This window comes from Amia ocellicauda, chromosome 2, assembly GCF_036373705.1.
Source record: "Amia ocellicauda isolate fAmiCal2 chromosome 2, fAmiCal2.hap1, whole genome shotgun sequence".
NCBI classification, from domain to species: domain Eukaryota; kingdom Metazoa; phylum Chordata; class Actinopteri; order Amiiformes; family Amiidae; genus Amia; species Amia ocellicauda.
This window is the reverse complement of record NC_089851.1, coordinates 6942783-6960834: the sequence shown is the minus strand read 5'-3', so window position 1 is coordinate 6960834 and position 18052 is coordinate 6942783. Positions and strand designations below refer to the sequence as shown.

The window sequence follows — 18052 nt, the reverse complement described above, 5'->3', positions numbered from 1 at the left end:
TTAAGATTTGAAACATTGTAGCATCCATGGTGTACAGAGAATTATAAGCTATATGTATACAAATGTGAAGCCGCTGTGGTCTTTTGAAAGCCACCCTCCTTCCACTCTCGAGTAGTTTCTGTACTAATCCAATCCCCAGCCTCTCACTCCGACTGTAGATCTCCTGCTAAGTGTCTCAGCCTCAGCACCACAAGCGCGTCCGCCAATAGAGACGCAGCTGTCCTGTGCGGAGCCGCATCCTCACTGCCTCTCACTCCAGGAATGTCATGCCAATCCACATCAGCTACATGTGCCACGCCATCATAACCGTCCATCACCACGGCGCTGTGAAGGACTGGCACAGGAGAGGAGCGGTGCCCAAATGCCAGGCAAAAGGGCTGAGGAAAGCAGCGAGAAGAGTGTAGTTCACTCGACTTGTCTACTGTTAAAGCAGTCAATCTGTAGTGTGGCAGGTATCTCAGTGCATGGTGTCTGTCAATCTTGATCATGTTTGTTATATGTGCAGCATTTTTAATTAATTATACTAATAGTACTAATAATATGAATTACATACTACTACTACTATTACTACTACTACTACTACCACTACTACTACTACTACTACTACTACTACTACTAATAATAATAATAATAACAGGAGTATATTAATCAGCGTTTGTGTAAAGTATATACATATTTTTGTAGCTCATATTTTGAGTTTGAGGTAGCGCAAGCAATATAAGCTTTTTAATAGGAGGCTGTGTTTAAACATATCTGCGAGTTTATTTTAAAAGAAAAAGGTTCACTGAACAGTTTAAAACCTCCAAAATACATTCAGCCAATATCACCTTAAAATCTACTGTATGTAAACTGATGGGGAAATCTATATGGTCACCTGGAATTGTTATTTAATTGCAAATATAACTAAAGGCACAATAATTAGAATAAAGTATTGGTTGAGATTAATAATGGCTAATGTTATCAAGAAGGTTATATTGTGCTTACATTTCACAGCCATGTTTTACAGGAAAATGTCATATAACTGTTCAGTTGGGCTGAGGTCAGGGAAACTTGTGTATATATTTACCTGTTTTGTTTTTTTTTTTACTATAGGAATTATCTTTATCAGAATCTTTCTGGAAATGTATATATCAGTTCATTCACTTTATGTACATATGAACACGAATTCAACATTACACCACCATTAACGAATTGCCAAAGTTATATTTTATTTTCATTTTTTGAAATCCTCCCATATCCCCAAGTGATGCCCTGAGTGACGCAATTTCTACCAGCAGGTGGCGGCACAGCTACGAGATCCAGACAATACGTGCGATTTTGTGAGCGTAGCAGTTACGACATCATCAGTTACAAAAAACGATTCTATTCAGATATTTTAAATAATTCCGTGGCACATGAGAAATGCCCTGAATCATGATTTTTTGGCGAGCCAGCAGGGAGAAGTAAACCAGACCAAGGAATTGTTACTTCTTATCAGAGAGACGAATCAACACCTTGCCAGGAAGAGGAGGAGCCTATTCCCTATCAAAATAAATACACAAATAAAACCAGGAATATTATAAATATGAATATATTATATTAAATATTCTTATATTAAAGCTCATAGACTGTTGAGAACAGCGAAAATAGCGATGCCAGTGGATTAACACTAGAAGCGCCGAGCCGGTCAATTTGACCGATTTGGTTATTCAAATTTGATTTACTCTGTATTCCTAAATACACTGCGCATACCCGTTCGTGACTTTTCCTAAATATATGTATTAAACAATAGCCAAAATCGGGTTATTTTGACCGGTCATTTAAAAACATAATAAATCAAATATAATGCATAATCCTGCCTTCCCTTTACAATAGAGTCAGTCTGGCGCTCCAGTGGCGATCTCTGCCTGTCTACAGTCCTTCATGTTCTTGAAAAACACACACATTGTACAGCATTACAGGTGTTTTCTTACAGCTGTAGTCACATTGAGCTGATACAGTGATTACCCACAAATAAACACAGATTGGAAACGGAAACTGAAGAGAGCTCGTTTTGGAAATGCCGTTTATATAAACATTACTGATTCAGGGGCATCAGTGATACTGGCAATGACAGATCATTCGTGGGTTTGTGCCAGTGCTGTGAAAACTCTGCGTGTGAAACGCCAGGTCAAAATGGCACCGAGTGCTTTTACTCCACTGATCAATACGCAATTGCTACTGCACAGTACAGAGTGCAATAGTGCAGCAGATCCACCAATATAATGATTCACGGACATTATCAACGGAGGAGCATTTATTGCAATGCTGTATTTTCGTGGAGAAAAAGTGTTCACCTGGAGAGGCTGTCAAAATGCAGTGTGAGGGACGAGCTCATGCAGGGAAAGTGCAGAAACATGTCCTGTGTGGACTGTCCCGAGCTGTCAGGTATGCAACAGGCTAAATATATAGTAAATAGTTTATTGAAATACAAAACTACAGTGAATAAAAGCCGTGTATGTTGAAAACAAAGTTTACATGGTGTTGAAAATGTTTACTTTAGTGTACAATTATGTTTTGATAAATGCAATAGTTATTTTTGAACAATATAAAATATTGCTTTTGAGCATTATTCCAATATTTACATTTACATGTTTCATTATGTTATTGCATGCCGTTTTTTAGCTTTTTGCTTATTGTAGGCAATATAGTTATTCATGTTTTGACTGCAATGTGCGCGTTTAGAAAAAAGTGTGTTGTTATTTATAGCAATAATATTAATGTTTTATGATCATATTTCAATTTAAATACTACATTTGTGCTATATAAATGTTGGATTTCATGTTCATTAATAAAACGTATGAGTTTTATACGATGGTTTGCCTTTGATTATCATATCACAGTTGTTAAAGACCTATCGGCTACAATGACCAGCTATGGCGCTTGTAGGTAGTTTGAAATGTCGGCGCTTCTAGTGTTAAGCGCGCCATTTGTGAGCGCTTCAGGAACTACCATACCATGCACCTTCATTTGCAGTATACACTGGCAGTGTCCTCACAACGGCAAAACTAAATGCCACAGGCCTCCGATGGGTAGCACAGATTGTGGATTTTAACTTTACCATTAAGTACATTCCGAGAAATCCAATGTTGATGCCTGTCTGGAATGCCAATGGGTATAGACAACTACCTGAGTCACTGTATTGAGGCAGTGCATCAGGATGTAATCAGGGCTTCAGTGCTTCAATGAACTGAGAAAGCAATCACAGGTAACAGGGACAGTTTATGCAAATGCCATGAAACTAGTGCAGGATGTACCCCCATCACTTTGAATAGACCCTTTACAGCAGAACAGATAAGAAAATCTCAGGAGATGGATCCACTGATTGGGAGAGTTTTTAAGTACAAATTAAGAAACAATACAGAACATTCAAGTGCAAATATATTCTTGTGACAATGGACTAAACTTAATGTAAATGACTGAGAAAGAGAAAGCAGACTGGAACAGTTCCCTGGCAAAAGAGACGGCAGGATTTTCTCCAAATCATGTATCTACTGTTCGAAAGATCCCAGAGACTTCCCATTGATCAATCTAAAAGTGGACTTACCAAGACTACGTCACACACTGGAAAAACTTGCCTCAAAAACAACTACGAAAGAAGCGTCGAGAGGTAAATCCTACTGCAACAAAAGAGTTCATGGAGAGGACCTTCAGCCTGGAGACCGTGTCCTGATCCACAACCTGTCTGAACGTGGAGGGCCAACTAAAATCCGGTCCGACTGGAGAGGCAGGAGGAGAGCCAGAGCGAGCGAGAGTGAGAGAGACAGCGATAACATTTTGAACACATTACCGGACTGTGTTAATGAACTTGGATTACAGACTTGGATTGTTATCCAGTGTGTTTGTCATGTTTGTGATTCTTTAGTAATTTGTGTAGAGAGGGACCTGTGTTTTATGTTTAGTTTAGGCTCGACAAGGAACTACGTTGTTATTTGGATTTTGTATGTCTTTTGGTTTTAAACATCTGTCTACTATAAGATAAAAATGTTACATCGTGCCTACAGTAAACAATACAAATCAATTACTAAGGATCAGCACCACAATGGAGTGAAGTAGTTAATTGTTCAGGTATTTGCAGTCCATTTATCATCTCAAACTCGTACATGAAGCCATTCCAGCATACCTGGCCACTGAGGCAATTTTCTGCCTTCAGAGATCATATCATCCAATCTTACAGCTGGATTAAATCAAAACATTGACCCACCCACTACAAACTACATACCTGTGTATTATACCAAAATATGAAGGAGACACTGAGAACAGGTTTGAAGTATTCTGTTAGCAGGTGGGTCAAACCTTTGATTTAACCCCAGCCCCAGGCACAATAGTACGTTCAATGCCATAATTTGAAGACATAAAATATATTGTCAGCACATCATTGTCATTACAAATAACATGTACATTAATCTGTAATTCTTCTCATAATGTATTATCTATTTCAAGTTACTTCACATTATCATAACTCATCACACAAAGGATGGTTGGTGTACAACAGTATGAGCAATCTTCACAATGAGGTCATCTGATGATATATTACTGAGTAATTCTGCCCCCTTAACCTCTATTCCCATCTGCATTTCTGTAGCTTGAAGGCTTGAAGAACTAGTTCTATAGTTTACAGTTCAAATGTAAAAAGTGTTCATGGATATGCCTGGGCAAAAAAGCTGCTGAGGCAAGTTAGAAGTGTTCAAATGTCAAAATGACAGAGTTTTAGTAAGTATTATTCACACTCTGTGATATTGGCCACTGCTGCAATGTCATTTTTAGGCCACAATAGTTTTTGACAGTCTTTGAAAACGCACGCACGAACACATACAACTAAAATATGTGTTACAATTGTTACACTTTGCCACATTAAGCTTTTTCCATTCTATTGAAATTATATATATATACAGCAGTGCATCTATAAATAATTTAAGGAATTCATGTTCATCATTAAGATCTTTATGTTTATGTTTGAATGACATATAACACATAACATATGACATTTAGCAAATTGAAGTAACTAAAGACATGTAAAACATGCTTTTGAGAGAAAAAGACTAACCTGCACAAACTCAGGTAGTTTCTCAGTATTGCTCATCATCTAAAACACACTCCTGTGCCCCATGCACCAGTAATATATGGATCTCTGGATCAATAGTGCATTACTTGTATGTCTTTATAGATTAAATGTCTATAATATGCTATATGGACATCTTGGTTGGCTCAAACAATCAATAAGCTAATAAGTTGGTGTATGTCACGACAGGTGAATAGGATTCATACACAGCTGAGCACTGCCAGGGCTCAAAGTTTTTGGTTGTGTGATGGAAACAGAAACCCCTGTAATTTGCTGGGATATTATTGACATCTGCATTCATCCTCCCTTTACTGCTATAACCCTGCAGTTTGCACTGGGGTCTTGTATTGTGAAAATGAGGAAGTCAAAGAGCACATTTCACAGGATGCACTTCTGGCTCATGTGCCCAACAAAGGGTTTCTTCAAACTAGCTTGATTATGTGCTATCTATACATCCGAGTGTGGAGATGAAAGCAGAGCTAGATGTATTGATGTGGTAATTAATACCTTTATAAATGCCTACTGTATTCTCGAGCATGCCACGTGGAGATGTGAATTTCTCCATCACTTTGAGCGATGGAATGTTTTCTGAGGGTTCGATGAACTGAGTAACAATCAATTCCATTCTTCCATTTCTGTGTCTCTCTGGATGTATATAGTAGCTCTATTTATTCATGTCTGATTTGACCTTGATCCCCCCCTGCAATGAGAAATCAGTTAGGTCCATAAATATTTGGACAGTGACACAATTGTTATCATTTTGACTCTGTATGCCACCACAATGGATCTGAAAGAAATATGTGCTTTAAGATGTGCTTTAAGTCTAGACTTTCATCTTTAATTTGAGGGTAGTTACTTCCAAATTGGGTCAACGGTGTAGGAATTACACCAATTTTTATATGTGGTCCCCCCAGTTTTAGGGGTTCAAAACTATTTGGGCAAAGTAACATAATCATGAATTCAATTGTGAGTTTCAATACTTGGTTGCAAATCCTTTGCAGTCAATGACTGCCTGAAGTCTGGAAACCATAGACATCACCAGATGCTGGGTTTCTTCCCTGGTGATGCTCTGCCAGAACAAACCAATCAGAGAGATAGCAAAAACATTAGGTGTGGCCAAATCAACTATTTGGTACATTCTTAAAGAGAAAGAATGCACTGGTGAGCTCAGGAACACCAAAAGGACTTGGAAGACCATGGAAAACAACTGTGGTGGATGACAGAAGAATTCTTTCCCAGGTGAAGAAAAACCCCTTCACAACAGTTGGCCAGATCAAGAACACCCTCCAGGAGGTAGGCGTATCTGTGTCAAAGTCAACAATCAAGAGAAGACTTCACCAGAGTAAATACAGAGGGTTTACCACAAGATGTAAACCATTGGTAAGCCCCAAAAACAGGAAGACCAGATTAGAGTTTGCCAAAAAACATCTAAAGAACCCTGTACAGTTCTGCAAGACCAACTTGTACCAGAATGATGGGAAGAGAAGAATATGGAGAAAGGAAGGAACTGCTCATGATCTGAAGCATACCACCTCATCTGTGAAGCATGTTATGGCATGGGCATGTATGGCTGCCAAGAGAACTGGTTCCCTTGTATTTATCGATGATGTGACTGCTGACAAAAGCAGCAGGATGAATTCTGAAGTATTTAGGGCTATATTATCTGCTCAGATTCAGCCAAATGCTTTATAAACTCTGCGCTTCACAGTGCAGATGTAAAATGACTCAAAACATACTGTGAAAACAACCCAAGACTTGTTTAAGGCAAAGAAGTGGAATGTTCTGCAATGGCCAAGTCAAACACCTGGCCTGAATCCAATTGAGCTGCAATTCACTTGCTGAAGGCAAAACTGAAGGCAAAACGCCCTGAGAACAAGCAGGAACTAAAGACAGCTGCAGTGCAGGTCTGGCAGAGCATCACCAGGGAAGAAACCCAGCATCTGGTGATGTCTATGGGTTCCAGACTTCAGGCAGTCATTGACTGCAAAGGATTTGCAGCCAAGTATTGAAACTCACAATTTAATTCATGATTATGTTAGTTTGTCCAATTACTTTTGATCATCCCCTAAAATTGGGGGGACCACATATAAAAATGGGTGTAATTCCTACACCGTTCATTTTGGATGTAACTACCCTCAAATTAAAGATGAAAGTCTACATTTAAAGCACATCTTAAAGCACATTTTCTTGATAGTTTCCTTTCAAATCCATTGTGGTGGCGTACAGAGCCAAAATGATGACAATTGTCTCACTGTCTAAATATTTATGGACCCAACTGGTGCAGGACAGTACGCTGTTAAATTTAGCTTTGACCGAATAAACCAACACGGATATTGTCAGTGTTTTCATGCAGTGCAGTGTCACACCTCTTATTGCAGGGAATCCTTTACTCTACCCCTCTATTGAGTTTTTGGAAAATATTAATGCAATCACTGGTCAGATTAATATGGCGAGGAATTGCTAGCGTTCAGCACAACAGATCATCAAATGGTTGGGTTACATTTTTGGTTCTAGTACTGTGCCATCCGCTTGTGTAAAGTAGAGTAGATGAGGTTAATGCAATGGTTGATTCTCACACTTTCTTTTTGTTCCTCTCCATGTCCTGATGATCACATTATTGACACCTTCTATGTTTGTTTGAGAGGGATGAAGGAAAACCTTGGCAAACATGCTGGGAAATGTTTTGAAGCCCTAGGTTAATACATTATTTTCTAATTTTGCTTGCTGAAATGAAAATCCAATGGATTATTATCCATGCTATTGAATGCTAAGAAGAAACCAGGTTAAACCTTTTTACTGTCATCCCCAGTACCCTAAGTCCAGCCCAATACAAGATCCTCGAACAGTTTTAAATAAAAATGTCAGGAAACAGATGTGTTCTTCAATGGCAGTACTGCTCACAAAATTGACTGAAATGCATGGCACTCTGAAGGGTTCAGGTAGCAATCAGAGAAGATGGAAGTCCTTTCTATATAAAAAAATAAATATACCAGTATTTATATTTTCACTTTCACTCCTTAATTTGATGTATACTGCCTAAGTATTAGCCCTCTTATGCACACTTTGCAAAATATACATATATTCTTTATCTATAATGTTTTCTCATATAAAACTTCTACAAATACTGTACTCCACCATTTCAATGTCTAATTCTAACATCATAATCAATTATGATAATTTGTAAAAACAGGATATTTATGCAGGAGGCAATATACAGCTATATATACGTTAAAGTGGAGTGACTGAAGCCAAAAGAGTACAAACCTCTTAAATCAGTTCTATCGGCCAGTCATTTTGCTTGCGCTCTCTCTCTCTCTCTCCGTATATATATATATATATATATATATATATATATATATATATATATAATGTTTTACTGGCAGTTCATTAATCTTCAACAAAAGCAGAAATATTTTTTCAGAATCCCTCTCAAATAAATAATTTCCTTGACACTTGAAATTAAATTGTTGAGCCAATTCAACATTTTGTAAGATAATGGTGTGTATCTGGAGTTAACAAATTAGTTTTCCTTCTTTCTAAGTTCAGGTTGCCACCTAAGGAGTTTTATTTGCATATTTAGAAAAACTGAAGACCAGTCAAGGTTTAACGCAATGGCAGCCTAATCTATCTGTACCAGTTAGAAACTCGAGAGTAGAGGATTATGCTTTCTTTTTAATACCCTTCTTAAACTTTCATAAATCCTTGGCTTAATGATACATTTCAGATGTTGAAAGGGAAAGTGGCAGTGGCACAAAGGCTTATGTGACTCTGGAGAAGAGGTCAGCATATATGCAAGTGCCAGAAATCAAATGTTTGTGTGTGTGTGTGTTGTGGGGGGTGGGGACTGGTTCAAATATCAACTCACACTGAACACTGTTATCAAAAAATGAATTTGCTCAACACTTGAACCATGCAAAATATTTGAAGATAAAATGAAAGGTAAGTGGGAAGATATATATCTATATATATATAAAAAAACATTTTCTGCAGGAAGGACTACACTTCTGTTTCCCAGTGAAGTTAACTGAAGTCAGTACAGTATTCTGTCTTTCAGTAGCAGTACTAATAGTAGGCAGAAGGTTAAATCATGGGCTAACTGTTATTATTTACCTTTTAAAGGTGCAAGATTCTATAACAGGTCATAGCACATATTGAAGCTATACTGGGGAAAATGTGGCTTTATATATGTTTGATCTGTTGAAACAGAAGGTTATATACATACAAAATATATTTGTTTTCTATTGTTTTTCCAGCAGTTATCTTCTGAGAAATAAATCATCAGTTTGCACATTTAAATTGAGCTTCTCACATATAAAAACAAATGTGTTGGGTTTGTTGCTTTTCAGTATGACAAATATGACTGATAAAAAAAAAAACATACACAAATATATTAAAGTGATTTTTTTATATCCAAGAATGGTATGAAAAACGCAGCTCCTTTGAAAAGGATATTAATGACACTGAAGTTTCTGACAAAGTAATCGGTCTTATTTCCGTTTCCTGTTAGAGTTTATTATTGATGTGTTTATTTTGGTGTGGATACAGGAAACATAAAAAAATAATTTTAAAATAAAATCTATTACCAAAAAGAACAGTTATGCTGGAGCTGAGAAGGGATCATTATGACAGGGAAGAGACCCATCACATATTTAATTCTGCTCTTTCTGTTTTGCAGATCATGGTACAAATTGATATGCAAGATATAAAAGGTACGTTTTGGGACCCATCTGTTGCAGTGCTGCATCTCAATCAACCACAAAATGTGATGTTGAATTATTTTAATAGGACCAGCTATTAGTGTTTCACAGGAGGGGTTTCAAGAGGTAATTGTGGGCCCCTGAGACACCAAGATTTTGCACAAAAAAGCAACAACAAACAAATGCTTAGTTTGTATTATGAAACATCAGTACTCAATATCTGAGCACAAACCAAAACTGAAACAAAAAATTATCTTTTAAAAATATACCATTTAATTTAGGATTGAACAAATCACTTGTAAATAATACATTTATTATAACAACAGTTGATGGCAGGGCAGCTAAAGACAGCTGCAGTGCAGGCCTGGCAGAGCATCACCAGGGAGGAAACCCAGCATCTGGTGATGTCTATGGGTTCCAGACTTCAGGCAGTCATTGACTGCAAAGGATTTGCAACCAAGTATTGAAACTCACAATTTAATTCATGATTATGTTAGCTTGTCCAATTACTTTTGATCCCCTAAAAGTGGGGGGACCACATATAAAAATGGGTGTAATTCCTACACTGTTCATCCAATTTGGATGTAACTACCCTCAAATTAAAGATGCAAGTCTACACTTCAAGCACAAATAAAGCACAAGAATTGTGGTGGCATATAGAGCCAGAATGATGACAATTGTGTCACTGTCCAAATATTTATGAACCTAACTATATATATATATATATATATATGATTTTTGAGTTTTCCGGGCCCCCTTGTGGACTGGGCCCAGGTTCACCACACCTCTTAACCCTCCCCCCCTAGTTGCACTCCTGAATGTTATATTGAATTAAGGGAGTACTTGTACTTTATTCTACCATTTTAGTTTAATTCCTTAGTATCTAAATGTACTTCCTTTTGTTATATTTTCCCTTTTATGTCTTTTTTGATGACTCGACTCCAACTTTATGTAAAAGTTCCCATTAAACCAATATACTTTATTTTATTTACATAAATTACAGTGCATTTTTGACATACAATAGAATGTGACAGGAAACTTCTAACATCAAACTCAGAAACTTTGCATACCCGTACGCTATCCCATACTGTCCATATGAGCATAGTGATTAAGAGTGGTTTCCCACTAATGGAAATTTTGATATACAGACCAGTCTCCGGAAAGGAACCCTTACGTAAGTTGGGGAACATCTTTAGACACAAATATGCTATATGATCAAAAGTCATGGGTTAACAGCTGTTATGTTTAAATTAGTTTCTAACAATATTTTCTAACACATTGCCATACTGATTGAATTCATGTTTTTTTGTTTTTGTTTCCTTATTTTATATAAAACTGAAGTAGTGTATTTATAATTTTGTTCAAGAATCATACACTATAAAAACAACAACAACATACAAACAAACAAACATGCCTACCAAACACAAGGTTCTCCAAATATTGTGTTAATGTTTTAAGAGCAACCTGATCCATGCAGAACAGCTGCAGGTGTGGGTTGGCAAACGTAACCTTTGGAAGAAAGGCTTCTGTTTATGCTGAAAATAATGGCTGTTCAAGATTATACTGCATACAGTGGTGTTGTGTGACATGCGTGGATGGAAACTCAACACAGGTGTAAAAAAAGGAAATTAAAGTTTTAGTCTTCAATCATTTTTCATTTGTGTATATTGACATTAAGCACAACCTTATACTGAAATTAGCTAAACAGACAGACAATTAACAAAACTTCAGAATATGGCTCCGATCTCCTCAGTTTTATGACTCTGTATGACTCAGTGTCCTGGACCATGAAGAAGCAGATCACAATAAATGATCTCCAAAAGTATCTCTAATATTTTACTTAAAAAAAAACCAAAATAAGTCTTAAACATTCACAAGACCAAATATATGAAATTCCAATAGCAATGGCCCTGGATGTTGAACCTCTACAAAAGACCTGTCAAATGCATAATGGAAGTTCAATTTGTCTGCTTCCTGAACAAATGCCTTGTTTGTCAGCTCTGTCTGAGTTCATGTCATCGTCTGAGGGACACTGAGGGTTTTGCAAAAAAAAAAACTTCATTCAATATTGAAGAAGGTTTACTGTCAGTTGCATAAAGGTTGAATTTAAGGGACAGTCCAAGATGAAGTCCTGCTGAGCTGACATTGAGTAAAGTACTCTCAGATGTCCCTAAAGGAAACCATAGGAAGCACACCTTAATGACTACATTTTGGAAAGCATATATGTGAACATATTTGATATCATGTTTTGCCTTTGCAGTGTCACTTAGAAAGTATTATATGTTAAGCACTATATTACTTACTTCTTATTTTGTGATATCTGCAAGAATACAAAAGCATACTCTTTATTTTGATGCATGTTCCTTATGAGGAAGGACGGGAAACAGTTAAGTGTTTAACTGTACGCTATCTTAGAGGTACACATTTTGTTGGCAACATTTTCAGGTGTCCTGTCTCGTTAATGGAGAGAGTGAATTTCAATGTAAGCTTAAAATAAACCGTGGGTGTAAATGAAGTCTGCTTTGTTTGTGTACAATATAAAACATATCCACACAGCATGTCAGCTATTTTGGATTGTATTTCATCCTGCTGTGCCTGCCTGACGTGGATTCAGGGAGATTAAAGCTTTCTATATAAGGAGAACCTTTGTTTTAGGAGCAAGTAAACCTTCCTGAATGTTTTGAGAATTCTGTTCCTATTAAGACCACGGCTTGCTTATAATTGCGGTCAGGGGTGTCGCGTGATTTATCAAGGATTATGCCCTAAATTAGCTTGTGTGCCTTTCCTGGTGGAAAAAAAAGTCTATTAATGTTTCTAACCGAAGCATTTTTCAGATCACATACTGCTGGAATTTTCAATTAACCGCAGCTTGCCTTTTGTTTTTTACACTACAGCAGTTAATATATTCTCTCTTAAAAGACCTTATGAATACCAAGTCACCGACTTAACTAATGACCCCAGCAATATATTGTAAAAATGTGTATGGTGGTGCTTTAATGGATGAGGTTTCATTTTCCTTACAATAAATACATACATCTATACATGCCTCAGAATTACAGATTCTCAGCATCTGAGCTGTGCAACAGATGTATGTATGAATTTAATAATCCCCCAACTGACAGACACCTTAAAACTATTGAAACATTTGACAGTCATCTGCTCCTATCAATTTACCACAGAAAATGGCATACTTTATTACACCTTCGGATGCATAAATGTAACACTTACATATAGACGCACATTATTCTCATTGATAACCTCACAGCAAAGATCCGATTCCTATTATTGGTTACATTTAAAGATTGCCACATTAGGGTCATATTTAAATGCATGGCTATTACATGCATAAGTGCTTCCGCTGCAGAAAGTAATCTCAAAAAATGCCATTCACTCTCCACTTTGCTTTGCCACTGCTATTAAGTTCAGTACTGCTGTCACATTTCCTTTCTCTTGGTAATCCTCTGGCGAGTCCAAGGGCACCGAGCTCACGTTTCAATTTTTTTCATGGCCCTATAATATTTGAGCAGCAACATACTGTATGTAGATTTTTCTGTTATAGTGAAAAAAAGTGGTTTTATTCAACATGGCTGTAATTTAAATTTATGTGTGGGAAGCAAATCAGTGTAGCATGTGCATATTGCAATTTCCGAGGCCCTAAATATTGTTAAAATTTAATAAACTAAAAAAAGCAAGATACAACCTACTGAATAGTATTATGTGGTTTGTACTCATACTGAATACAAACTAATTCCTCTTACATGTTACTGACATGTTAATTCCAACCTGCACATGGGTGAGGTGTGACAGACAATCTCCCACTTTCTATTCCTTGATTTAGATCACATCAGGTGTGAAACTGTCAGATGACACCTTCAGATGTGTAGGTACACCCAAATCAATGTACCGAATCCTTGTTTATTACCACATTTATGTACAAAAAATATTAACATCGAAGTAGATTTTATTACACCATTGATGAGTATTCTTTGTTATATTTACCCATTAATAAATTAAACGTAAAATAAATTAACAAACGGGGCAAGTGGATTGAGAAAACAGAGAAAAACAAACAAACACACAAATAAACAAATACCTGTGATGTTGTAGAGAGATGACAGCGCTTCACAGTACTTTCTCAGGAGTGCAAATAGAGACAGCTGCTCGGGGAGATCACAGTGTATGACAGGCTACAGGAGGAAAACAACGTATACATTAGCAGGTCTCTTTAGTATGTCAGTTTAGACAGTGCTCATTCGAAACCAGGTCCTAGGATCTGCGAGGCAGCAATGCTAACCAATGCGAGGCAGCAATGCTAACCAATGCGCAGTGAAGCTCAGCAAAAACCCTATTGTTTTAATGATATACACTACATGGCCAAAAGTATGTGAACACCCCTTCTAATGAGTAAATTCTGCTATTTCAGCCACACCCATTGCTCACAGGTGTATAAAATCAAGCATAATGTCATGCAATCTACCGAGACAACCATTGACAGTAGAGTGGGCCATACTGAAGAGCTCAGTGACTTTCAATGTGGCACCATCACAGGATGCCACCTTTCCAACAAGTCAGTTAGTCAAATTTCTGCCCTGCTAGAGCTGCTCCGGTCAACTGTAAGTGCTGTTTTTGTGGAAACGTTGCGTAGCACATAAAAATAATCTGTCCTCCATTGCAACAATCACTCCTGAGTTCCAAACTGCCTCTGGAAGCAACGTCAGCACAAGAACTGTTCGTCGGGAGCTTCATGAAATGGGTTTCCATGGCCGAGCAGCCGCACACAAGCATAAGATCACCATGCGCAATGACAAGCGTCGGCTGGAGTGGTGTAAAGCACGCTGCCTTTGGACTGTGGACTGTGGTGACATCTTCAAATTACTTCCTGTATTTTGGCTGAGATTATCACTTGCTGTTTCCTCATTCACCTTACGTTCATGTCATGTGGGAAGGATGGTAAATACGAGATACCCGTTTTGAAAAAAACTTCCACGTCAGCTTCCAGGTTCAGTGTATCTGAATGTTGTATGTATGTTTGTAACAGTGAAAAATCTGAAGATAATTATTACGAGCACAAAACTAAGTCCATAACTAACCTCCATCTTGGCGTCTGAACGGGTTCATTCGAGGTGATTGCATGAACACTGTAAAGTTGTTGCTCTGACCAAGTAAGTGGTTTCTACTGTAATTTCCACATGACGTGAACGCAGGGTCAGTTACATAGAAATTAATGTACAAGTTAACAGGAAATCTTGGGCTACATACAGGAAGTGATTTGCAGATATCTCTAAAATATTTGCAGATATCTTTAAATAATTTAGAGATATCTTGAAATATTTGAAGATATCTGGAATTATTTGAATACATCTTGAAATATTTGCAGATATCTTTACATTATTTTGAGATATCGCTAAATGATCATTTGGCTTGCCATACTTCCTCAACTTTCCAGGCTACAGCAAGTGCTGTGGCCCAGCAGGCCCTCTGAGTTCACAGTCTTGTCAGTGAGAGCTGCATTATTCCTCCCTGTGATGCTAAACCTCTGCTGTTTGCACTGTAGGTTCACAGTGTGACGAAAGCAGTGTCCATTTCAAAGCTCACAGGTTCATTAAAATATTTTACTGAGAATGTTCTCTTCTTACTCTGAGATTGCTTCTTGACCTTGTGACTGGTCTTGTTGTTTTTCCTAGGGCTTGATTAAATTAACAAATATTCATGCTACAAATCGTTTGCTGACGCATTGACGGCATTTCCTTCAAATGAATATCGCATTGCTAAATAACTGTGGTATCAAATCTAACGAGCTTCTCACAAATCCTTGGCCGGATTGAATCAAAATCTTGACCCACCACTAATAGCAAAATACAAACCTGTACATCATAGCAATTACATTCATGACTAGAAGACTATGGGCTGGATTAAATCAAAACTTTGACCCACCCACTAATAGAAAACTACAGAACTGTACTCAGTTGCGGCTTCATTTTTAGTAAGATGCCACTTTCTTCATAAATGTAACTGCTATGATGTTCAGGTTTGTAGTTTGCTATTAGCAGGTGGGTCAAAGTTTTGATTTAATCCGGCCCTATGACTATGTATCTGAAAACTGAGCCACAACCGAGTACAGATTTGTATTTATTTTAATTGGCAGGTGGGTTTTGAGTTTAGCACAGTAGTGACTTTATTTGTAGTTGATTATTTCTTCCACTTCTAAATAAAACTGCTATTAAGTTCGGGTCTGTAGTTCACTATTAGCAGGTTGGTAAATGCTTTTATTTACATCTGTGGAGTCTCTCGTGATGACCTCTCATGGCTCCCACGCTCTGTCAAACATTGAGATGTTTTAGATTTATTACAGCCAGATGTGGCACTGTGATAGTTAGATGTTCGATTCCCTCGCAAATTCTCGCGTTAGCAGCATGCAAACATTTTTTATTCAATCGGGGTCCTAGAGTAGGTTTAGAAGCAAGATCACGAGCACAGAACTATTTAATCTCCTGATACCTTGTTGGAAAGGACACAGTTAAATAACGTTAAAGTCTCTAAAGTTTCAGGTGGAAGATTCTAGGACCTCTTGGCACAGGAAGGGAAAACTGGGTGAACTCAACTTACATCTCATGCATATTGCATCTGTGGAAATAGCCGGCTATTCACACAAGACAGTCTGCAGCTTCTCAAAGTTTAATTGTCAATAGCAGCTGAATGTTCTGTATAACATAACTGTACAGACTTTTGCCCATGATGATCTGATAGTTACTGCATATGATAAAGGAAGTGTCAAATTAAATACTCATTAAACTGGATACATAGTTATAGTAGACAAGATTAATTATATTTGTTTTATTGTTTTAGTTTTCTAAATAATAATTACAACATTAATACAAATAATAATAATAAGCTTAACATTTCTATACTTGTGTAGACAAAACACAGATATACATGTTGCAATAAAAAAATGAACTTATACTTACATTCAACAGAAGAAGACAGAAGAAGGTCTTCATTAAATCCATATTGTCAACAAGGCAATTCTTATCCTATTTGATTTCCCCATAATCCATTTAATGCAGAGATAAAGAATAACACTGAACTCACAGTCCTTTCCACCAGTAGGAAAAAGAACAATCAATCCACAATCTGGATCATTAAAATCCCAAATCCATCATTCATAGAAACTGATCAATTTAAGTTGTAGAGCAGTCAGTCTCAGGTTTCTAATTAATATTGGGAAACTTTCCTTGAAAAGAAAAAAATAAAATATCAATATCTTCACCTATACTTATATAACAAGTTCTTATTAGTGGTATTTTGAATAAATTACATTAGAAAATATGTAGTTGTTATTTTACAGATGTTGGCAGACCCTTAGCTTCTGTCGACTATAACTTCACTGCAGTTTATTAGTTTATGCTTGAGAAAAAATAGATTTAAAACATAAGAATAAAAATGTAAAGGTCTCAATGAATATCGTACATTATTTACAATGAAAGTCCTTATTTAGTTTTTATATTCTTATGTCGATAGGAAGTTTATAACAAACCAGTGATATTGGAAATGTACAAGTTGTTATGGCGTTTTATACCCTAGATTCATGGTCATCATATCCATTTCCTGGGACAATCACTAGCCACTCCAGAGCTGTTTGTATCTTTCATGGCAACTGTATTCCCAGATCCAGGATGCGTTTTGTCTCAGCACAGCTTTTTCATGAATCCAGTTTGCATGGTGTCCCCCGCAGATGTGAGCAGAGCAGCTGAGTGTGATTGGAAGTGCTCTGTCCCTGTGGACTTGTGAAGTTTGTATTCATTGTAATGTGATACGTAGGCAGACACATGGAGCACTGGAGTATCTAATAATGCAGCACCAAAGTGACACACAGCGCAGCCACTTGTAGCGCTCCAGGCATGGCACAGCGAAACATTCCTGCTTCCAAACACACATCACTTGACTTAGCTCAGATTAGCCGGTGTGGGAAACAATACACAGAATTTTTGGCCCTCACTTGAGGGATTTATGGAGACTTAAGTTAATAGTGGAAATGTTTTTGGCTCATTTATTAAGCAGATTTCCTGGAATACTTTTCTAACACTGGTGCTTATTTTTAACTTCATTCTTCATTTTCTAACCAGTATGGACTTGTTTCCCAGGTCAAAGTTTTCTCCTCCGAATAAGGAAGGTGTGATTTTGTCATTTGTTCTTGTGAAAGTTAGTACAGTCATTAGTCAATTTAATTCATTTTGTATTTATTGTAGTAACAAGTTGCCACTGAGGGCTTCACAAA

The 18052-nt window shown here is 37.2% G+C and overlaps 1 protein-coding gene across 1 annotated transcript in view; it reads right to left on the bottom strand.

Annotated features, from left to right (window-relative positions):
- Positions 1-17549, bottom strand: part of crhr2 (corticotropin releasing hormone receptor 2) — an 88358-nt gene extending 70809 nt beyond the window's left edge. Inside the window, exons 1-3 of the mRNA XM_066717227.1 lie at positions 17354-17549; positions 16743-17008; positions 13871-13964 (exon numbers count right to left, since the gene is read on the bottom strand). Of these exons, the coding sequence (XP_066573324.1) occupies positions 13871-13964; positions 16743-16784 (136 nt within the window). The 5' untranslated portion in view covers positions 16785-17008; positions 17354-17549. The remainder of the gene's footprint in view (positions 1-13870; positions 13965-16742; positions 17009-17353) is intronic.
- Positions 17550-18052: the final 503 nt, after the last annotated feature.